This window comes from Eupeodes corollae, chromosome 1 (assembly GCF_945859685.1).
Source record: "Eupeodes corollae chromosome 1, idEupCoro1.1, whole genome shotgun sequence".
NCBI lineage: Eukaryota > Metazoa > Arthropoda > Insecta > Diptera > Syrphidae > Eupeodes > Eupeodes corollae.
The window spans coordinates 25,139,172-25,163,409 of NC_079147.1; the positions used below are offsets into that span (position 1 = coordinate 25,139,172).

General features: G+C 36.5%; 1 protein-coding gene across 4 annotated transcripts in view; it reads right to left on the bottom strand.

Annotated features, from left to right (window-relative positions):
* Window positions 1-19,659: 19,659 nt before the first annotated feature.
* Window positions 19,660-24,238, bottom strand: part of LOC129938586 (protein vreteno-like) — a 42,306-nt gene continuing 37,727 nt past the window's right edge. For all 4 annotated transcript variants that reach the window (XM_056046236.1, XM_056046234.1, XM_056046235.1 and 1 more), the window contains 2 exons: window positions 23,278-23,477; window positions 19,660-23,209 (listed from right to left, as the gene is read on the bottom strand). In XM_056046236.1, the coding sequence (XP_055902211.1) occupies window positions 23,055-23,209; window positions 23,278-23,477 (355 nt within the window). In that variant the 3' untranslated portion in view covers window positions 19,660-23,054. The remainder of the gene's footprint in view (window positions 23,210-23,277; window positions 23,478-24,238) is intronic.

Sequence of the window (24,238 nt, forward strand, 5' to 3'; positions counted from 1 at the left end):
TTTTTATAATTAAATGAAATTCTAATAATTTGTTTTGTTTCTAGAACGATACAACATCGTCCCCAACCATTACTGCAAGAACGCCAAGCCATGCCAATGATTGACACCGATATTTTGACTGTCTAATAAGAAACGATATCTTGAATAAATAAAGAAAAAATTTCCAAAAGTTTTAATTTACTTAATTTTAAATTTTCATACCTTTGCATTATTCGAGGAATAAACTTTATGAATAGCAAATCGAACATTTAACTCTACTCGAACAATTGTAACGCAAGAATGTCGTTATAATTATGAATATTAAACTTAAGGCCTTCATGTATAGCAACGTCTCCTCTGCCAATTATGAGTATCAAATTTCTCGTGTCCAGTTAAAGAAAGAGCTTCTAAGGATACCGCTTAACAATACAAGAAAGGCAACTAGGACGGTCTCAGTAACTATTTTTTCGCATCTTTACTGGTCACTATGCTTCCTCGATAGGGACGTTGACTCCAGCGCAGATATGGTCACAAGTTTGAATCTCCTGGGAATAACAGGAAGACGCATGGTTCAATGTGAGTTGTATAGAGGTTATTAGGGTCAAGAAGGTAAGTTTCCGTTGTTTTAAAGCCAACCCAACTGAGCAAAACCGGAATAAATCGAATCGGCAAAAAGCTGGGTTTTTAACAAAAGATTGTCAACGGTATGCGAAAATGTTCGCATTTCTTTTGATGCTAAACCAATTATAAGATGTTTGTTAACCAAATTCAATAAAAAAGCAACAGAGGCAGAAAAAGGCAACAATGGCGAAGAAAGGCAATTATGGTACAAAAAGGCAAACAAAAATCAAAATAAAATACATATACATATTTGAAATCACCAGGGCTTGAAAAATGTCATTTTGCCGTTTGCCCAAAAAAAAGGCAAAGTTAGTTAGTCCTACCCCTGGACCTTTCGGATCGTTCAAGTCTGAAAACCACAAAATAAATGCTGGTGTGCCCCAGGGCTCTGTTTTATCTGCAACCTCTTATCCTATACATTGTTTCGCTGACGATAGCTTTGTAGGGGAAGTGGGGGCAAGACCGCACATTTAGTGCTTGACTGCCTCAAGAACTGTTATAAAACATCTTTTAAGGAAAATAAAGTCTTTATTCACTAAGTTTTACATTTCATCTAGCAACTTTGATTATTATAATAAATAAAAACTTATTAAAAAAAAAAAACAATAAAGTTAAAACATCGTCAAAAAAACGGTCTTGCCCCCATATGGGGGCAAGATCGCCCTACCAATTTTCTTTCTTTCTTTCATTCCTTGAAGCCTGTTGCTTTACTTTTTTTGTGGTTTTTATGGTGACTTGCTTTTTTTTTATCTTTGTTAGCAACTAGAGCTTCCAGCTCAGCTTTATATGGTGAACTTATCATTTTTCCCCGCCTTGTCTTTCTCTGAGAACAAGTTCTCTTTCCAGAAGGTAACTTAACAAGCTCCTTTGGAGAAGATAAAATGAAGGCTTTAGTTCCTGACGTTGATGGAGTGTTGTCTAAGGCAGCTAGAGCATCAACGAAGTCTGTGTTAACAAAGTTTTCCTGCGTGGAAATCATTGTTGTTGCAGGTGGTTCAATTGAACGTGCCCTTTCAAGGGGTGCTTCAAAAATATCTTGTAATGTGGAATTTGTGACAAGTTCTTCAGCGACTTCTGTGAAAGGCTTGTTTGTGGTTTCTGCTGGTTCAAACATCCAGTCTTCATACACGTCACTATTTAATGGATAAATTCCAGTCTTTTTAAATGCGTTAACTGCTGTCTGAATGATGGCAGATTTCATGCAAGCGACGCCAAATAGTTCAGGAGTTTGATACTCAGTAACCATTGATGGTGAATTTGTTCGCATCCATTTTTTTACTTCTGACGAATAATATTGCCATTAACGCAACGTCTAGTGGTTACATTCGATGCGAACAATGGGGTGGAAAGCATAGAACAACAACATTTTTCTCTCGAGCCTTGTTTATGAATTCCAGGTTTTTGGTATGTGTTGAATGCCCGTCTAGTAATAGTAAAACCGGGTTATCCTTTGTTGGATTCGAATATTTTAAAAAATGGTCAAACCAAGTTAAAAACAAATCTCTCTGCATCCAACCACTGGGATAATAGACAGCAATTGAACATGGTGGAGCTCTCTCAAGTATGTTTACATGCCTATGCGCTCTGACTCGAGGAAAAACGAACAAAGGCGGTATAAACTGTCCAGAAGCACTCATGCAGATTTCAATTGTTATTGTTTTGCCACGTACTGCAGCAGTGAGCAGCCATCCCAGTTTCTTTGTCAAAATCGTTTTGTATGTTATTTCTTTCTGCTAGTTGGAATGCAAGTTCACGCAAATCCTTGATAGTTATGGGGAACGAACGGCTTTCGAGCTGAATTATATGTTCAGATAATTCATTTTCTTGCTTTTTTGTAAACACGGTTTTAATTGTTCCAAGAGAGCACTTTTTTGCGCAGTTTTCAAGGGTGATAGATTTGTCGACAACTTTCTTATATCTGTCCCTTACAGTGCTCTTTAATTAAAGGTGTGACAAGCTTTTTTAAACCCCATCTCATTTTTAAGAACGGCATCAAGTGCAGATTTCATTTCCGATTCTTGCCAAGACTGCCGCGTTATTTTCCGAATGTAATTTCGGGCAAGACCGCATAGGTTCATGACCGCCTAAATGCGGTCTTTTGCCCCATTCGGATCCTGCCGTAACTTATTGAATTTCTGGTTTAATTCTTTACTTTTGGACTTTTTTTCACAATAAATGATGTTGAAAATGCCCTTTCTAAATACTACAGAGAAAAAGTTAATAATTTTAAGTAATTTACTAATAATAATAAACATTACATTGCACCCGAACGATAACGAACTGACGAAAAATCACAGAAAGTACCGTAACTTCTTGTCTTCTCAACCGAGCTATCTCATACTGTCAGACATGATCGATCATACCAAAAGACACATGTTTTGTTAAAAAAGTGTTGCCATTCAAACTTTTTTTCATACAATATAGTACAAAAATGGTCTTGCCCCCATATGCGGTCTTGCCCCCACTTCCCCTGTATGAAAACTCTATATAAAGACGATAGTACTCTTGGTGTTTCACATTCTTCACATTCCTCTTCTTCGGATGTGGAACTGCAACGACAAAATATGATAAGCTTATTAAATTCCGACCATAACATCTTGTATAATGGGGAATACAAAACCGCGTAGAATTGAATGCTTTCAAACCCAGTGCTGTCTTGTATCGTTGAAGCGAGATATACCCCCTTGCCAATATCCCTGGATAGCACTTGCATTAATAAGACTGAATCTCTCGATATTCTTGGTATGTGTGTCACCTCCTCCGGAACGATTACATAATATACGATATCTCAAAAATTGCCGCAAGATGTTTTGGTTTGCTAAGGCGATGCAAACTGTTATCTAAAAGATTTATATAAGTCCAAAGCAGAAGCACCATCTATGGGCTTGTGCTCCTGCAACTTAAGCCTCTTGGGCAGTATTGAACGTAGAGCATTTAAATTGATTGGTGATAATATCACCGATAGTTCCATTACGTCGCTTGAAAGTCGTCGTAAAATTTCTTGTCTTATCCTTTTTTTACAGTTGGTTAACAGTTTATGCTTTAGAGAAAAAGCCAATTGCATTCCTTTCCCTAAACAGATCAACAGTAATACTCGCGCTTCTAGAAATGCTCTTCAGACAAACTTCTGTCGTACTGTTAAATACAGAAATTCATTCACAGGGGCCTGAGTATGAGGTTCGCGGCGGATCGTTTTCAAGTCGCGCTTGTCAAGATGAACTCAAAACTTTTGATTTGTAAAGAAAAGTATAATATTTATTTACTGATTAAAACTGAAATATCCATTACAATGCGCAGAAGGCGACTTATCCCTTTTAAACGACGTCGACGACTCCCTATCTCTCCTTCTTCCGATGAGTTTCTGGTTTATGGCAGTGTTGCCGTTGACAGCTCGGCCTCTCCTGACATTTCGTCCCCATCGGACGAATCTTCATCTTCCGGTTCTGATCCGCTTCAGTTAACATCTATGTAGAATACTATTCCCAGAAAACCAAATAAAAGATATTCCTTTAATAGGTATAATTCAATTTTAATGAAAAAAAAAGTAAATGATTAACAATTATTAATAAAAAAAAGAAAAGAAATCGGTTAGTGCACAGTGCCGGTCGTTGCTTAACTCAACGGAGTGTCTCTCTCGTGTCTCCTTTTGGCTTCCTCAGTGATAGTTTTTACCTTTGTGCCAGGGTTACCACCCATACGGCCATCCTGAAATTCGACTGCCCCAGTCGAAGGAATAACATCTACAGTGTATTGATCATCATCTTCCTCAGAATCGGAATCAAACGTTCGCCATCGTTTCATGTAATCTGCTGCCGTCGAAGTTTGGTTGGGTCCCTCATGTTCTCCGACTTTTTTGACCACGTAGCGATCGTTACGACCGACCTTAATTATTTCATAGGGCCCAAGATACTTAGGAAAGAGCTTTTGTCCTGTCGCAAACTGCGTCTTTTGAATTGCAACTAGCTCGCCTAAATCATATGAAGGTGCTGTTTTTCGTTTTTGATTGTATGTTTTTTTGTTTTCTTCTTGTATTTTGTGTATTTGTATTTTCGCTTCCTCTCTTAACTGCTGACGGTCCTCCTCGAACGTAACCATGATCTCATCTTCAAGAAGCTGTCTTAAATTTACGTCGTCATCCGAAGCCATTTTTACGCCAAACATCAGCTCGAAAGGAGTTCTACCCGTGCTTCGTGAAACGGTTGAATTTATAACGCACTGTACCTTGGGAATGAACTGGTACCATTTCAGTGGGTTTTCAATGGAAAGCCGCGTTAATACTTGAATGATGGTTTTGTTCATCCTTTCTGCTTGTCCATTGCCTCTCGGGACACCAGTTGTCACTAGATGATGCTCGATATTTTTCTCCGAGCAATATGCTTCAAAGTCGTTAGACGTGAATGCAGCTCCTTTGTCAGAAACAATTCGCCGAGGGTGACCAAAAACTTGTGAGAGTAAGTTCAAACGGTTGATTACTTCGCTGGCCGTCGTGCTTTTGACTGGATAGATCCACATAAACTTGCAGAAGGCATCAACGATGACCAAGATGTAACGATAATTTTTTGCTGTGGATGGAAGGGGCCCGAGATGATCAAGATGAAAAGTGTGTAATGGCTGGTCCATCTTGGCAATGGGATGAAGAAACGACTCCTTCTTACCATTCTTTTTGGCAGCGAGTATACAGGGGATGCAATTACTGATGACTTCAGCAATCTTGCGGTCCACCTGTGGAATAAAAAAATCATTTTTAATAAGTTTAGAAACCTTACCGAGACCAAAATGTCCCCTTTCGTGAAACATTTGAATGATTTGCTTCTGCAGACTCTTTGGAACTACCAAAACGTAAACACCATCCACGAATTTATACAGCACATCATTCCTAAGATGATAGTCTTCGTAGGTACCAAACTTGGCAAGGATTTCTTTAATAGCACGACAAAATTCATCCTTCAGTTGAGCATTCTTGACTGCTTTCACAGACCCGTCCTCTATTGCGAAAATACTTGATGGATGACGGCTTAGGGCGTCGACGTGGCGCATAGCTGTCCCAGATCGGTGATGAACTTGGCAATAAAACTCCTCTAACTGAAGTGCCCAATTTGCAATGCGACTATTTAGATTCCTTTTCGCCATAGTGTCTTTAAACGCTTTGCAGTCGGTGAAAATATCAAATCTTAAACCCAGCAAGTAGATTCTCAATCGTTTAAGAGCTTTGACTATCGCGAGAACCTCTAGTTCATAGCTTGTAAATTTTTTCTCCGAGTCAGTTGTTTTAAAGCTTAAAAAAAAGACTGGATGGTACTGACCGTCATCGTGTTTTTGGACGAGTACAGCCCCGAGTCCTTCCTTAGAGGCGTCGGTATGCAGCTGACTTTGTAAATCAGGATTGAAAAGTTTTAACACGGGCTCTTGGCAAAGCAACTCCTTCAATTTTTTGTAGGCATCTTCTTCGGAGGGTCCCCATATAAACGTGGCATCTTGTTTTGTTAGGTCGGTTAATGGCTTTGCGATTGTAGCGTACCCTGGGATAAATTTTCTGAAGTATCCCGTGAGCCCGAGAAACTGCATGACTGACTTGATGTTTTTCAGCACAGGAAAATGCTTAACAGCAAATGTTTTCTCTTCCGATGGTCTTATGCTGCCGTTCCTGATAATATGGCCAAGGAATTTTACTTCCGTTTGGAGAAAGGCACATTTACCCCAGTTAATTATAAGACCATTTTCTTCAGATACCTTCAAAACTTCTTTTAATTTTTGTATGCCTTCTTCTTTGGATCTGGCAGGGATAATCAAATCGTCAATGTAGGCCAAAACTACTCCTCGGCGTTTCAGATCTTGAAGAACGACGTTCACATACCTCTGGAACACAGCAGGAGAATTGCACAAACCAAAAGGGACCTTATTAAATTCAAAATGGCCGTCAGGTGTCACAAAGGCCGTGTATTTCTTGCTGCTTTCTTCTATGTCGACGTGCAAGAACCCATTCTTCAAGTCCAGAATAGAAAAAACTTTCGCATTGTATAATTGCTCCAGCACCTCCTCTATAATTGGTAAAGGGTAACGATCTTTCAAAACATGCCGATTAAGTTGTCGAAAATCAACACACAGTCGCCGCGAACCATCTTTTTTGCGTGCTAATACAATGGGACTAGCGAAGTCGGAGTTACTGTTGCGAATGATCCCGTCTTTCATCCACTCGGAAATTTGCTTGTCTACGACTTCTTTCTCAAGGGGAGCTAACCGCCGTGCTCTCTGGTAAATTGGTGTTTCCTCATCCAGGATTATTTTCATTTGCACACTTGTTCTTTCGGGTCGCTTTGGAGAGTACTTTGCAATTGTATTTTCGACTTGACTTCTGAGTTCTGGCTCTGGGATGCTTTGCAGTGCGTCTGACAGCTGTGATTCGCAAGTGGAAATTAGGTTAATTCGAAACATCGGATTATCAGAATCGGCTTGCTTTTTATAAATAACAGGTTGCCCATCTTCGATGACTAAACATATTTTTGGGAGTATATCTTTACCTAGTAAAAACTCATAAGACAACCAATTATCTGGTACAAAATGACATATCAAATCATAATACTCGCCTGAGATCTCAATATTGATTTTGGAAGCACCTAAAGTTTTAGCCGGCTGGCTTCCAAATGCAATGGTGTCAACTCCTGGATAATGCATGTTATCGAAACTCAACTTTTGTCTTAGACTCTCTCTGGCAAGAGTTAGATCGCTTCCTGTATCGATAAGTGCCTGGAATTCCTGTCCTTTGACCTTGATCGCAGTAGTTATATCTGGAACTAACAACCTGTTGACTTTAGCACTTGTTGTTGCGTTATTCTCTGAACAATTTTTGGCAATGTGCCCAAACTTGTTGCATTTGAAACAACGACAACCTTTCTCCTTGTTAGGACATGATTGAGTACTATGAGAAAGAGCCCCACAATAATGACATCGAGACTGCTGAGTTGTTTCTTCTTTTCTGATGATACTCTTGTAAACAGATTTATTCGCCGTTGCGTTTTTGGATCGGATTCGATCAGTTTTCATTCTCTCGTACGGCTTAAGTTCTGCCTTAAGCTCCTCTAAGGTCTTCGCGTGATAAAGGATACCTTTACTTAAAACGTCATCTGGTATGCCAGCTATGATATACTCTAATAGATGGGCTTCGTCAATAGTTCCTCTAGAAGCTATCTTTTTCATTCTATAAAAGTATTCTAGAAATGATTCGCTGTCGGATTTTGTTGTCTTCTCGAGTAATTTATGGACATTTTCATGCTCCTGTTTGCCGAACTCTTTTACCAAAAATTCCTTCAAAGCATTCCAACTGCTGATCGTCTTCTCTGACTCCAAAGCAAGTTTGGCCGCACCGAATAACAATCGCCTACAGTACAAGAATTTTTGGACGTCTCCCCATGCGCAGACCAAAGACACACTCTCAAAGTCGGAGATCCATGATTCGATGCTTTTTCCATTTTCACCACTATATTTTTCTAGAGCTTCTTCAACGTCTTTAAATTGAAAGGAATTATGGACCTCAGGTTTTTGTTCAGTCATCTTTTCGTGTTTAGAAGGTAATTCTTTGACGTTTTCTTGAAAAAAAAGTACTTCACTATCTTCGCTTTTGTCTTGTCCTTTGCTTGTGGTTGAGTTTGTTTCACCTTCAAACTCCACCTCGCTTTGCTCTTCACTCGTTTCTTCGTCTTGTCTAGTTCTCCGTTCCAAAAGATTTCGAACACGCGCTACTAATTCCGTTTTTTTATTATAGCGGATCGATAAGCGGCTTTGTCTCAAAATTGCTTGTAATTCTTTTACTGTAAGACTTTTTAAATCACGTCCGATCGGCATGAAGAAAAAAAACAATGACAAAAAAACTTTAGCTTATCGTTTACAGGCACTGTGTAGGCTGATTATATAAAAATAATATGTAGGTGAGGGAACTTCTGACACCATGTAGAATACTATTCCCAGAAAACCAAATAAAAGATATTCCTTTAATAGGTATAATTCAATTTTAATGAAAAAAAAAGTAAATGATTAACAATTATTAATAAAAAAAAGAAAAGAAATCGGTTAGTGCACAGTGCCGGTCGTTGCTTAACTCAACGGAGTGTCTCTCTCGTGTCTCCTTTTGGCTTCCTCAGTGATAGTTTTTACCTTTGTGCCAGGGTTACCACCCATATCTATATCAAGACTGAGTCTACACCATGGCTTCATATGGTCACTCGAAATAACGTTGCTGTAGCGCTTTTGTTTCAATTGATTATCTGGAAGGTCTTCAACGATGTATCTGTCGTGGTCTAAAACCTTGGTGATAATATATGGACCCTTGTATTTTGGATCGAGTTTATGTGAATCTCCTGTTGCTTGAGGAACATGATCAATAACGATGAGATCACCTTCAGCATATTTATATGGTCTCTGATGTTTTTTATCGTATCGTTCTTTCCATTTACGTCTTTCTTCCATAATGCTGGCAGCTGCATTTCTCGTTTTAGTAACAACATCTTCACATTCGTCTGTCGTGTCATCTTGTACTGCTTGAATTAATTGGTTTTGACTGACATCTCTGGGATTGAAGTTAAACACCAATTCGTTTGGACAATACTTTGTAGTTGAGTTCGGTTGTGAATTTAGGTTCCATTGAATGCCTGGCAATGCTAAGTCCCAATCCTTATCACTTTTGGTTGAGCACTTCAGTGTTGTTAGCAGGGTTTTATTGACCCTTTCGGCCTGGCCATTAGCTCTTGGGGTGCGGACAGCTGTTTTGACGTGCTGCAAGCCGTGGTGATTGACAAAGTTACTGAATTCACTCGAAGTATATGCTGTACCTCTATCCGATGTAATGCGTAACGGTTGACCAAAAATTGACATTACCTCGTTCAGCATACTGATGACCGGTGCTGTCTTCGTATTCCTCACAGCTTTGAGGATACTATACTTGCTGAAAGAACAGACAACAACAATTATATAAATGTTACCTCTTTTGCTCTTTGGGAATGGACCCAGATGATCGATGTTGACACTTCGAAAAGGAATTGGTATAACCTCCATTACGTGGAGCTGACTTTCAGTCTTCCCACCTTTGACTTTGTTCAAGCAACATTCTGGGCAGGCTGCAATATAAGACTTCACATATCGTCTTATTCTGGGAAACCAAAAATGTTTTGTAATCCGTTGGATTGTCTTCTCTGTCCCAAAATGTCCAGCTTCATCGTGGCAAGCTCTAGTTATTCGCCACCTCACCAGCTCTGGTACCACCAACCTCTCTTTCCCATCAACTTTACGATGAAGACGTCCACCTTGAATTACGTAATCCTCTCGTATTTGTTGTGTCGTCGAATCAGTTCTTGATGTTCCCTCTTTGATAATTTTGATGATATCTGCGAGTTTCTTATCTTGTAGTTGCATGGCTAATATCCAGTTGTCATCTAAAGTAGCTATTTTCAATACCTGGTCAGCTACTGTCATTGGCTCCTTTGGTGGAAGAGTTGGTATTCGGCTCATCCCGTCAACATGCTGCATTCTTATACCTGGTCGGTGCACACACTCGAAATCAAATTCTTGTAGTCGTAACCACCATCTTGCTATGCGTGGCGGTAGAGGTGTTGTCTTTTTTGTAGTCACAATCGCGTTACAATCCGTGATGACTCGAAACCTTGTACCTAATAGATAAATCCTGTATCGCTCCAAAGTTTCAACGATAGCCAAGATTTCTAATTCGTGACTGGCATATTTACTTTCGGAATCACTGCATTGACGACTGAAGTACGAAACTGGTTTAAATCCGTCTGATTCTCGTTGCATCAGAATTCCAGAAAGCCCAATTGAACATGCATCGGTATGCACTTCGTGCTCCTTCTTCGTGTCGAAAAGTGCGAGAACTGGTTCTTTAGTGATTGAAGCCTTAAGACATTCGAACGCTTCCTGTTGTTCAGGTTCCCACTGGAAGTTTACTTGGTTTTTAAGAAGTCTTGTAAGCGGCTGAGAGATGCGAGAGTATTCATGGACAAATTTTCGAAAAAACCCTGTAACTCCAAGGAATTGACGTACCTCGGTTACGTTCGTTGGTCTTGGAAACTCCTCAATACATTTGGTTTTATTTTCACCTGGCCGTATGCCTTCAGGACCAATGATATGTCCCAGAAAATAAACCGTCGTTGCCATGAGAACACATTTCGATGGTCTAAGCGTGAGTCCAGCTCGTATCATTGCTTGAAGCACCTCTTCTAACACATTTACACCCTCGTCAAATGTATTCGTTGCTATAATCAGTTCGTCTACGTAATTTACCACATTTTTGCGGCACGACAGATTCTTGACTACTTCTTGAACAACCTCTTGGAAAACCATTGGTGCATTTACCAAACCAAATGGCATAACGTTGTGCTCAAATAGCCCATCTGGAGTTAGGAATGCCGTAAGCTCTTTACATTCTTCTTTTAAGGGAATCTGATAGTACCCAGCAGTCATATCTAAAGTAGAGAAGAATTTGTTACCAGCTAATTGTGATAGTTGTTCCTCTACCACTGGCATTATACACTGCTTCTTCACCGTAACTGCATTGAGTGCACGATAATCTATGCACATTCGACTCTCTCCGTTAGCTTTTGGAACCAAAACCACCGATGCTGCATGTGGTGACGTACTTGGACGAATAATATTATGCTTCAGAAGATCGTTTGTGATTGCATTTAGCTTTTCCCTAAAGGCAAATGGGACCTGGTATCGTTTTCCAACTATCGGGTTGCTTGTCGTTACTGCAATCTCCATGGTCTTCATATTGCATCGACCCAGTTGAGAAATATCTTCACCAAAACAATCTTCAAATCTTGTAATAAGATCTAACACCACCTTACGTTCACTCACTGTCAGCTCGTCACCAATGGTGGGGATTTTCGATGTTCTCGATTGAATTTGCAAAACTCCAGCTTCGAGTATCATACGATGATTTTTCTGGCATAGAACGTCGCGACCCAAAAGAATCCCTTGAGGTAGAATCTCATCTGGTACTATCTGAAACGTAACGTGCATTTCTTGATTATCCATCCGCAGAACCACCTCGATGACTTCTTTTGATTCTACGATGGAACCTCCGAACCCTTTAAATTGTTTAACAGATTCTTTTCGTTCTACGCCTTTTGGAGATGTTGATTCGTTGATAAATGAATGATCACTTCCCGTGTCAACAAATGCTGAATGCTTCTGTCCAGAGAAAACAACATCCTTCATGACAGGAGGAATAAATTGCGCAACTACCTCATTTTCCTCGACCTTGGCGATTGTTGACTTGTTTGCACGACAAGATTTCGACTCGTGGCCAACTTTATTACAAACCGCACATCGAGCCTTTCTTGGTGGTTGGGTACATTTGGATGATATATGTCCCATCTCGTTACAATTGTAGCATTTTATATTTTTTTGGAAGTTCATAGCTCGTCCGAAGTCTGGTTTACGTTCTTCAGCTTCAGTTGAACCAACTGTTGAAAATACCCCTCTCGACAAATATGCAGGAACTGTTGTGGACAAACTTTCTAACGACCTCAAAAGATCGTTGCACGTCCCGAAGTTCATAGCCAAGAGCGTTCGTGTAATGTTGGGATCATTAATACCATTAATAACGTAAGAATTAACAGAAAGATCATCCAACTTACCTCGTCTTCCAATGGTAAGTACTGCGTAATAATATTCAACCAATGATTCGCCTGACTTACGTTTGCGTTTCATTAGTTCTCGATGTATTTCTGCTACATTGACTGAACTAGGGAAATCGTTAAGCAGAGCACTGGTAAAGTCCGACCAAGTCTGGAATACCGGCAGTGCATCAACCCAACTCTTTGCTATTCCTTTAAGCTTGTGTTGAACCGCAAAGAGCATCATTTCATTGCTCCACGAATGTAAGCAACTCAATTGCTCTACTTTTGTGATGAATTGTTGTGACGATAGATTTCTTTTCATTGGATCGAATTTGGGGAGAATACCGATGATATCGTGTGTTTTGTTTGGAAGAATCATGTGAGCTGTGAATGGCGTTCCATAGATTGAATATTCCGTCGAACCTGAGCCGTGTGACATTGCATTAGACGCTGCTCTGTCGTGAGGAGGACCCTCTTGGCCTCTCGGGTTCGTCGGCAATTGTGGTGTAGCCGTGGCCATATCGACGTTTCTTATACCCACAGCTAATTCACCTACAATTTTCGTCAGATTTGTCATCGTATTCTTCAAGTCGTCCATTTGTGTTTGCCAAGACTCTTCCGTAGCCATCTCGCTCTGTATCTTCCTTTTTTCCTAATCGTGTGCCGCCGACTCTGTTCCGTTGTCCTCCCGAAGTTTTTTTCCCTATTTCGTTTACTTTTCCGTTTCGAGACTCGTTGGAACGTTACCCTGTCTCTTTCGTTTTTATAGTGTCGAGGCTCGTGGGTCTGTCTCTGCCTCTTTCGTTTTCAGTATTTTCGTTGAATGATTTCTTTTTGTTTGATTTTTCCCCGTTGGACGTTTCTTTATGTCCTCGTTGAGTATATCGCTACTCCGTTTGTATCTACATATATACATTTTCGTTGTGGTTGCCCCAAAGATAATAAATTCTATTTTATGACTGAATGGATTTCTTAAAAAAAAAATTATTTCTGAATCTTTTAACTAGAAAGTAGGTTATCCCACTTCTGATTCTGTCAAGATGAACTCAAAACTTTTGATTTGTAAAGAAAAGTATAATATTTATTTACTGATTAAAACTGAAATATCCATTACAATGCGCAGAAGGCGACTTATCCCTTTTAAACGACGTCGACGACTCCCTATCTCTCCTTCTTCCGATGAGTTTCTGGTTTATGGCAGTGTTGCCGTTGACACGCTTTCAAATTGGACTCGAGTGCTATTTTCTTATTAACGTATTCGCGGCGAAGCGAAAATAGTTCTTCCTATATTTCACTTAGTTGACACTTTTGGTTTAACTTTTTCTTCCTATATTCTAGTGATTTAACACTTTAGGTTTGACAGCTTTCCACAAATTTTGTTTTGTTTTGATTGGACAGGTTCAGGCAACTTAAGGGACTTCATTTGCAGTCAACTTTATTCTTTGAACGTAAATTTTGACCAAGGCAACTAGTAAGTTTTCCAAATGTCATAAATTTCAAATTCAGAACTTTACTTCACAAACCTCTACTTTAACTTCATAGTACAAGAACTACCATACACATTACTGTCCACAAACGCTCCTCAGACAAGCTTCAAGTCCATTGTATAGAAACATTACTTATTTCTTTTTTAAATTGACAAGGAACCCATTTACAGAAAACATTAAATGGAATTATGCAGAAAATAAATAAATTATGGAATAGTAAAGCTCAGCTTTCACTTGAATGAAAAAACATGATCAGTTGTCATTTTGACATAAGTTGACTTGACTTGATAGTTAGGGAGATTTTTCTTGACTTGCTTTCCAGACATCTTTCCAATAAAGTTGCATTAATTGGAAGGCATCTTTTTGACAGCTGGCCAATCAGATACCAGAAACTTACCTTACTTTCAGTCCCTTTAGTCGCCTGAACCTGCCCATTGAATTTGTGAAATTTGTGGTGATTTATTCAATAAACAATATTAAATTTTAAAAAAGAATCAATTGTGGTGAATGAATGAATTTGAAAATTTTTTATTTTATTGTGGACAGTCAAGAAAGAATCTACTAAATCGAAAAGTGAATAATAATAAACACGCTTTCGCCTGTCAATCCGCCAAAAAAAGCGGGCGGATTTCAACTCGCCAACAAACATTATGACATTTCAAATTCGCCTTCGAATTTGTTAATTATTTAGTCGAATTCAAAACGAAGAAGGCGAAAGCAATAATTGAAAAATGGCACACTCGCTAGCAAAACGATTCGCCGCGAAACCCATAATCAGGCCCCCGAAATTAATTCTTTAGCCATACTGCGCGAATGTGGAATGCCTAACCAAACTCTGCCTTTCCCGGTCATCGAAATGCTCAGGAATTCAAAACCAATATGCACCAAAAGCTAGTGGCTACGTAATCAAAATTCAACTAGCTTTGTGAATGCAAAACTACACTACAAAGCTAGTCAATCTGGAACTGTCATATTATTGACAAATGCAAATATATAAAATGTAGACGAGTCAATCTAACTCAAAAACCAGTCTAACCTAGAACTTATTGCAATACAATTTGTGTGAATGAGGTCTTATTGTAAAATTTCCGTAAAACACGATGCCGAAAAGTCTACCTCTGTACACGGCGCGGATTTCCAAATATGACGTTTTTTTCAAAATGGCGTCCCATTATTCTACTTTATAGTGTATTCCTCCTTACATGCCCATATGGGGTATCATTTTATATGTTTTTAAGTACGGGGAATTCAAAAATTACATCAAAAATTGGTTCCGATGAAAATTTTTCAAAAATACACTGAACAAAATAATATTTTTTATATTTTTTTTAAATTTTTTTTTTATTTTGATTGGTTTTATATTTTTTTTGTATTTTTATATATTTTTTTAAACTGAATGGTAAATGGTAAAAATCCTGAAACTATTTATAAAAGCTGAACGAACAGCTAATTGGAACTTACATCTGGCAATGGTTAGGGAGATGCTAAATTTGTTTGCAGCATGTGGCCATAATTCATATCCAAGTTCTGCTGGACTGTACTATGAGAGAATGGTTGAGCTTGAACTTGAAGCTCCCAAGGTTCACACGGCATTTATGAATGGTCTTCATGTTGTCCAAAGGAGTAATAGGTTTTGGGGTGGCTTTTCAATTGATCTGATAATCGAACAAGTTCTAATGAAAAACATAAAAGGATTTGGCGGAATGACACATGGGAAAGGCATGACAGAACAGCAGCAACTTGTTTGGGTTATGTCGCGTCCCATTTGCGCCCATTTAAATGAATGCATGCAGGAGTTTACTTCAGTGAAACATTCATCGAATGAGCAACATAAAACAATGACAAGTTCAAAAATTGCACGCGATAAAGACAATACCCAAAAAGTTCTGGCTTATGTAGAACAACTCAAAGTTTTTGAAAAAGACATAAATCTACGTAATATTGTCACGGGAGTTAATTTTAGCAATGATTTTAATCCTGAACGTGCAAAAGAAATCAGAAAAAAAGAGCCTCCGAGTTCACTTTCAGAAAAATCAAACAAGTGAAGCCAATAAAATCAGGTCAATCTGTACAATTAAAAGACGAAACATTTGTGATTGAACCTGAACTTTTGTTTCAGCGCCTGTTGCTTTGTGCACAAACTAATGGAGTGAACTTACAGGAGGTGTTTTGTTATGAGCTTTACTCATACCCAGCTAGTTTTTTTGATAAGCACGGCCTTATGAGGGAATCCGGGAAGTCACAGCTTGCTAATTATATCAACGAGCAAGTATCTAGTATTCCCAGAGCTATAAATTATATCATTGATGGTGGTTGGCTACTACATCGCCTTCCTTGGAGTCAGAATCAGACCTTTCATGAAATTCTTTGTGCTTATGAGAGATATGTGCTAGTAAAGTATGGCAAGGCAATAATAGTATTTGATGGATATGGTGATACATTCTCCATAAAATCAGAGGCCCACCAAAAAAGACACCGAGGTATTGTAGGACCTAAAGTAAATTTCTCAGCTTCTACCCGTATTGCCATCCAGAAGGAAGTAATAATGAAAACAAAGAAGCCTTCATTGTTCTGTTATCGGAAAAGTTACAAGAAGCTGGATGTAAAACAAAACAATCTCATAGTGACGCAGACGTCGTGATCGTTATGGAGGACATTGATCTTCTTATACTACTTCTTCATCATTTTCAAAAAAACTTTTATGATATTTTCCTTTGCCCAGAACCTATGAAATCTTCTAAAAGCATTACTGTATATGATAATAATAGCAAATACTTTAGGCGATGACGTCTGTTCTAACATCTTATTTGCTCATGCTGTATTAGGATGTGATACTACCTCTAAACCATTTGGAATAGGCAAAGTGATTCCATAAAATTGCTTAAAAAATCAAGCATTTTCAAAGAAAGTGCGGCAGTATTCCAAACATCACAGAAATCAATAGAAGAAATTGAAATTGCTGGTCTTAATGCCATTATAACGTTGTTTGGAGGAAAAACAGGGCACAACACATTACATGATATGAGGCTTGATATGCCTTCAACAGAGGATGCCTGCAAATTTCATTCATTCAGAGTTTATCACCAAGTGCAGCAGTGGATGGGTATTCATCTGGATCCACTACAGTGGGGATGGAAGATTGTCTCCCATTAAAATGAGACAAGCACCGGCACCAGATTACCTTTTAAAATTTGTGAAATGTGGCTGCATCAAAACTAAATGTGCAACTCTGCAGTGTACATACATTGATGTGCACAGATGCATGCACAGATTGTCAGGGATAAAGCTGCTGCAATTCCATTGAAGTGGACATGAATGATGATTAAAAGTAGGTATTATAATTTGTTTGGCTTATGACTTTTTTATGTTTTTTGTTTTAGATGCTTTATGAATTCAGTTTAAAAAAATATATAAATATGCAAAAAAAAATATAAAACCAATCAAAATAAAAAAAAAATTAAAAAAAAATATAAAAAAAATAATTTTGTTCAGTGTATTTTTAAAATTTTCATCGGAACCAATTTTTGATGTAATTTTTGAATCCCCCGTACTTAAAAACATATAAAAAGATACCCCATATGGGCATGTAAGGAGGAATACACTATAAAGTAGAATAATGGGACGCCATTTTGAAAAAAACGCCATATTTCGAAATTCGCGCCGTGTACAGAGGTAGACTTTTCGGCATCGTGTTCTACGGAAAATTTACAATAAGACCTCATTCACACAAATTGTCTTGCAATTAGTTCTAGGTTCATCCTTAATTTGACTCGTCTAATGAGAAACATTTTTGATTTGATAACTTTAACTTATCTTTTGTGTTTTTAAATTTAATAAAATCAAATTTAAAACACAATTTGAACGATTTATATTTGTATTTAAATATTGAACAATTTATTTGATTTTGAATTCGTGTTACTTTACCGAGCAGATGATTGTGAAACGCCAAAATCATTCTCCACTAACTTTGTAGCCGAATTTTGTACACTACGTCGGAGGAGAAATTTCAACTACTTTTGTAGTTGGATTTAGCCAATCTGAATCCCTTGACTATGTAGCCACTAGCTTTGTGAACGCGACCATTGCACTGTTCGACAACACTTTGCTGCAAATTATGCAGTGAGGTTTGTTGTCACTTGTCTCAGCAAATTGAAAATTCAAATATGATTCGTGGTATTTCCTTTTAACTGAGTTTTTTTTCTGTAGCATTGATCACCGTGGAACTAGTATTAGGCAAATCATCAAGTTCAAAATCTTCAGAAATCTCTAACGCCGCTGTCTCTATTGCGTCATTTCCCTTTGCACTAAAATATGTATATGGAAAACCGAAATTTTACAAACAAAATAAAATCATTGAAATCATTGTATGCGGTTATATGCTTAAAAAGCAGAAGTTATTAACCGGGGATTCCTTTCTTACGTAAATTATCATTTTTGTTTCGACATACGCGTCAGTTGGTAATTCTTCGGCAGCTTCGGGTGCTTTTACGGAGCACTCATTTGCTTTTTTCAAAGATCCAGACCTAAGCCAGCGATCCATTCGTACATTTTATGTATAAAAACAAAATAAAACTAAACTCAACCACTTAAAACAACTGCAAATTAGCTTCACCGTACTACGTTTAAAATTTTGCATGAATTGAACAAAAATGCTTCTATTTCAATCGTCACTCTCACTAGTCTTCGTGGTATTGTATGTATGTAAATTTATACGAGTAAGATAGAATACGAAATATAATTTGGCGGAGCACCAAGTGCTCCTCGGAGCACACTTTGGAAACCCGGCTCTAAAGGAATGGCCAGTTACATTCCTCCCCTTAAACAGTTCAACCGTAATACTCGCGTTTCTTGGAATGTTCATCAGTATACGCTCGAGTCTAACTTCGGCCGTACTATCAATTACAGAAATTCGTTCCTTAGCCATAGTGCACGAATCTGGAATGCCTTACCATACTCTGAAATTCCAAGTGATTGCAATAATGGGAAAGACAGTGTACACCGACACTTCCTTTCAAACTCTCTCTCCCTTTCCTAATCATCACACTTGTGTTTCTGCATAATAAGGGTAGTAGTATCCTCTTGAGTGTACGATTATAAAAAATATTTCATTTCTAAAAAATAAACTAAAGTTGTTTTGGTTTAATGTTTATTGGTAGTTTATTTTCTTATAGAACTGCGTTATAATATAATATATTTTTGTACAGTCTTCATTGTATAAACATAACTTATTCTAAATCTTTATAAGATAAAAGTCATATTATTTCTTTTTTATAATAGGATACATTTCTTTAGCCATGCTTCTTCATTTTTAATTTTTAAACAAAACAAAAAGTATTAAAAATTCATTTTAATTAATATGGAATTATTAATGCAAAATATAAAAAAAGGTTCATTTAATGGTTTTGAAATTATTTACAAAAAGAGGCCAAGTTATAGGCAAAACATTATTAACAAAGTGTATGATCCAAAAGGAAACACAAACACATCCCTTAATTTTGTTGTCGAAACCAAATTAAAATACTAGGACAACCTTCGAGGATCCTTCAAGTTTTGTGTTCAGAGGAGCCAAACAATGGGCAGGTTCAGACAACAAAAGGGGCTTCATTTGCATTCAAATTCATTCTTTGAACCAAGGCAACTAGTTAGTTTTTCAAGTGTCAAGTTCAAAACTTTACTTCACAAACCTACATATACTTTATGTTCATAGTAAACAAACTACCAAAAACATTATTGCCTACAAAACTCTCCTCAGGCAAGCTACAAGTCCATCACAATTTGTATTTTGTATTGTAAATAAATATTACTCATTTCTTTTTCAAATTGACAACGAATCCTTTTACAGAAGGCATTAAATAAAGTTGTGCAGAAAATAAATAAATCATAGAGTAATGAAATTCAGCTTTCAGTTAGATGAAAAACATTATTAATTGTCGTTTTGACAGAAGTAGACTTGACTTGAGATTTTTCTTGACTAACTTTCCTGTCAACTTTCCATTAAAGTTGTTTTAATTGGAATGTTATTTGTTGGTAGCTGGCCAATCAGAGAATAGAAACTTGCCTAACTTTCAAATCCCTTATGTCGGCTGAATCTGCCGAATTATTTTTGGCCACATATGACATTTAGTTTAAAATATTTCAAATACTCATTTTAACTATGGGTCCTAAAATTCCGTTCATGACGGGAAGTTGTGGATTAAAGAATTCAGCATATACAAGTAGATTGATGTTTGTAGAAGGGAAAAGTGCATTGAAACATATAATTCGTTTATGAAAACCGTGTATAAGATAAAGGTGAAGTAACGACGGAAGTAAAATCTCCAACAGAAAATGGTTTGGCCAAGCCATTTGAATTTTTTAGAACATTCGAAATATTTGTATTTAAAGAATCTGTATTAAAAGAAAATGTGCATTCACACAATCTCGCAACTACCCAAAATCCTATAGTGAGCACAAACAGGGGCCAGCATAGCGCCATACATATTTCTCTATTAATAAGATAAAATGCTGGGTACTACCACTTTGAGCAAGCAAACCATTTCGTTCTATTAAAATTACTCCTTGTTATTTCGCTTTCTAAAAGTAAAATAAAGCCAAACATATTTTTATTACGTTCTTTTAAAGTTTCGAGTTTTTGGGCGATATGACATTTTTGTTCGTTGTTTGCGTTTGTGAAATTTTAAATTTAAACTCAAAATGCTTTGTGCTCAAAATAAACAAACATTTTGTACGAATGCCTAAATGTATAAATATATGACATCTTTTGGGCGATATGTATTTTAAAATTGATTTGGGCAATATTATATTGATTTAGGGCTTTGCGGGATTTTTTTTGAAAAAGTTTTTGGGCGATATGACATTTTTAATATCTTAGAGTTATTTTATTTGGCAATTAGGCCAAACTTTTCTTTTTCATTTAGAATTTCATTTAACCCAAAACAGTTTTAACGCCCAAAGGCTCGGCAATATTGCCTAAATCGTACAACAACAATATGTTGATAATATGTTTTTGGCAAAAAATACCTAACGTAAATTTCTCAGTTTTGTTGTCAAATCTCTGAAAGTTGAATGTTTTGGATACGATTTCTCAATAAAATTGGTTCACAAAAAATTAGGTTGTTATCTAAAACAAAAACCAATCCAATCTTAAAATTTGAACATGAATACATTTTTCAAATACAGGCAAACTTCTCTACAACGAACTTCCTTATAACGTAATTCTCTCTATAGCGAATCTCATTTTGTTCCCCCTTCCCCTCAAGAATATTCCATACGAAATAGGTTCTTTATAACGAGATTCTTTAAAGCCAAATTCTCTTTATAAGGAACTTTTTTTGTGGCCGAAAGCAAAGTTGGTTCTTTATAAATAAATGTCAATTTTCAAATTTGAAAACGAAGTTTACTACGATTTGTATTTCTTATTTTAAACGGGATCTCCCCGTTTTGGGAAGAATTTTTTTTTTTAAGTGAGTGTGTGTATGCATGGATGTGTAGTAGAAATGTCAATTGATCAGTCAATTGTTTGAATTGGCCTTGTTCCAGAATTGTTGTCAAAATCTAGAAGCGCAAAGCTATTTCGCTATCAAAGAAGTTATTGATGATTGAAAAAGTTGAAAGGGGAGAAAAGAAAAGATGTTGCAAACAAATTTGGTGTACATTTCTTTAAAATCAGTTTTTTGTGTACTTTTTTTTTAAATATAAAAGAGCACTTGTAGTGTTAAAAAAAATGTCTATATAACGAAATTTTTACAAAACTTCTTTATAACGAAGCAATTTCTTTGTTGCCTTGAAGATTCGTTATAAAAAAGATTGACTGTAGGTATAGCCCTTTAAAAATGCATAATGTTGTGTTTTTGAAAAACCATAAATCATAATCTCTTTTAAGTTTTAGAGTTTATTTTAATTACTGATTTCGTATCTGAACTTCGATTTCGAAATTTCAAAAAGAGAAACAAACATTTTTGACGTTATTTTCAGATTGGGACTATAGCACGGTTTAAAGAATTAGTCATCATTCTAAGATGATGAACAAAACCATTTGATATAAAAACTCCGATAGACGGACACATTTTTTTAGTCGAAAAATGTTGGTAAAAGGACTGCGTTCCAACACTTAATTCTACTACAGCTTTGAAATAAGGTAATTTTTAAATATTAATTTAGGTGAGGGATTCTGTAAATCGTGTTAATATTTAATTAACCTGGGGTGGAATCGGCTAAGGTGGTAATTGACTGTCATATTTATGATGATTCAACTCAATTCAATTCGAACAATTTCAGATTCAAATTGTAAAAATTCGTTGTTGCCTTGGTGAAATTTTAAATTGATTCTTAGAAAATATCCAAATAACAATATCAAAATTGCTAATTTTGAATAAAATTCTTACTTTTCTTGATTTTTTTCCAATCTCGTAAGCTTTGTCGGTCACTAGAATGTGTTTTTTGAACGAAAAATAGCTAACTAAGCGCCTGGTAGCTCTATTCGAAATAAACATATGTGTTTGAAAGCGACTATCACATTTTGTTGTGATAGCTTTTTAGGTATCAATTTGACTATCACCTTAGAAAGATCAAATTCGTTTATTTTAATTGTCATTTATCAGCAATCGCCTTAGCCGATTCCACCCCTGCTCTGACAATTTGACTCGGAAATCTAAATAATAAACCAGATAGTAGTTTAAAAATTTGAAAAATTAATAATGTAGAAGCTAGCTTGAAGTATTTCTTGAGCTTGCTATAGCAGCGACTGTTTTATTTAATAATAGATAAAAGAACTTTTTAAAACAAAATATTAAAATATCGGGTCGATAAGTTTGTATATAAAATCTATAGTATTATCATGGATCTGTTTTTTTTCTTGTGTACATTCGTCGTAGTTTCAAGGTGGTGCTGGATGTTTTTTATACAAAAGTTTAGTAAAAAATGCAATATCTAATGTCGCCTTAGCCACTATGTGCCACCGAAAAAAACCTAAGATTATATTACAATAGGATTTAAATACAAAGACGACACAAAAAAGACCTTAATAGTATTTGAATTTTCTCTATTGCTCAATAGAACAAATTACGTCGCTATGCAAGCGCGATGTTCCTTCTACTTCTAGTTGTTCAAATGATATTGAAGTGACCCAGAACGTTGTGGGCTATTTTACTAATACAAGTATGTATGTATATATTTTTAAAATATTGTCAATTTATAATAAAAGAACAATGATTTAAAAAATTATATGTAAATGAAAAAATAAATAAAAAAATGTATCCAGTATTATTGAGCTCAATGAAATTGATTATTATTATTGGATATAAAATTATAATTAAAACGATACTTATGTTGAATTATTTGTTTAAGGTAGCATTTTTTTCAACAAATCGCCTAAATCAATTGAATAGAAATTATCTTCTTCGAAATATTCAACTTTTTCACAAATTATTTTAGTTCCTGGTTCTAAAAGTTCTTCTAAATCATTTTTTAAGTCATCTCCTATTTCAGATGGTAGACCTTATTTTGAAGAAAAGAAAATAACAAATTAATTTTATTGAAAGATGTGATTATTTTTCATAATTTACCACTTATTTCACAATCTGCTGTCATTATTGGGAATGTAAATTCTTCAGGATATTTTCGAATATTCTCCACGCTGACTATAGATAGATTACCATAATCAAAGAATAAAATAGTCGGATGACCATCGCCGACAACTTCAATGCATCTGCCACGATACCATAGATTATCCTCAGAGTATTTTGCTAGACACAATTCATTTACTCTGAAAATAGAAAGAAAATATTATTTTAGAAATCAACTTTCTCAAGATTATACTTACGAAAGTTCATAAGTTGTGATCGGGATAATGTGTTGTTAGTTTAATATGTCTTGATTTATATTATGTATGCATAAAACTATTCGTCCGATAGATGGACATTTTTTTGGTTGAAAAATGTTCGTAAAAGGAATGTGTAATTTCTAAGTATTTTCATAGTTGAATGTTCAACAGTGCTAGGTGATTTCACAGGTGGAAGGATGCCTGCAGCTATTGTTAGACCAGTACTTACATAAAAAAGCATGGTCTGGTGGAATGCATTGGATAAAAACATCAACCAAGAACCTTGGCCAAAGTACAAAGAATTTCATGTATTGGTATCACAGGGACCATGAGGACTACACCCACTACGGGTCTAGAAGCAGTGCTCGACATAAGAACTCTGAATCTATTAGTAGAAGAATCAGCGGCTAATAATACCACAAGCTGATATTACCTTCTTCATTAACAACCAAGCTCCAATAAAAGCAATTTCTGCCACCGAAATCTAGATGAAGCATGTGACTTGCTGTCGCGAAGAGCTAAGTCTTCTTGGTACATACCACAACCTTTGTTGAGTTGCTGGTCACTATGGTGTTCCAGGAAATGAAAAAACTAATGAACTAGTAGTCCAATTAATAAAGGTTTTCACCTCAAAAAGAATCCAACAGTTTTGAAACTTGACACATTTACTAAGGTTTGTCTGTTGTCTGTTTCGGGTTTATCTT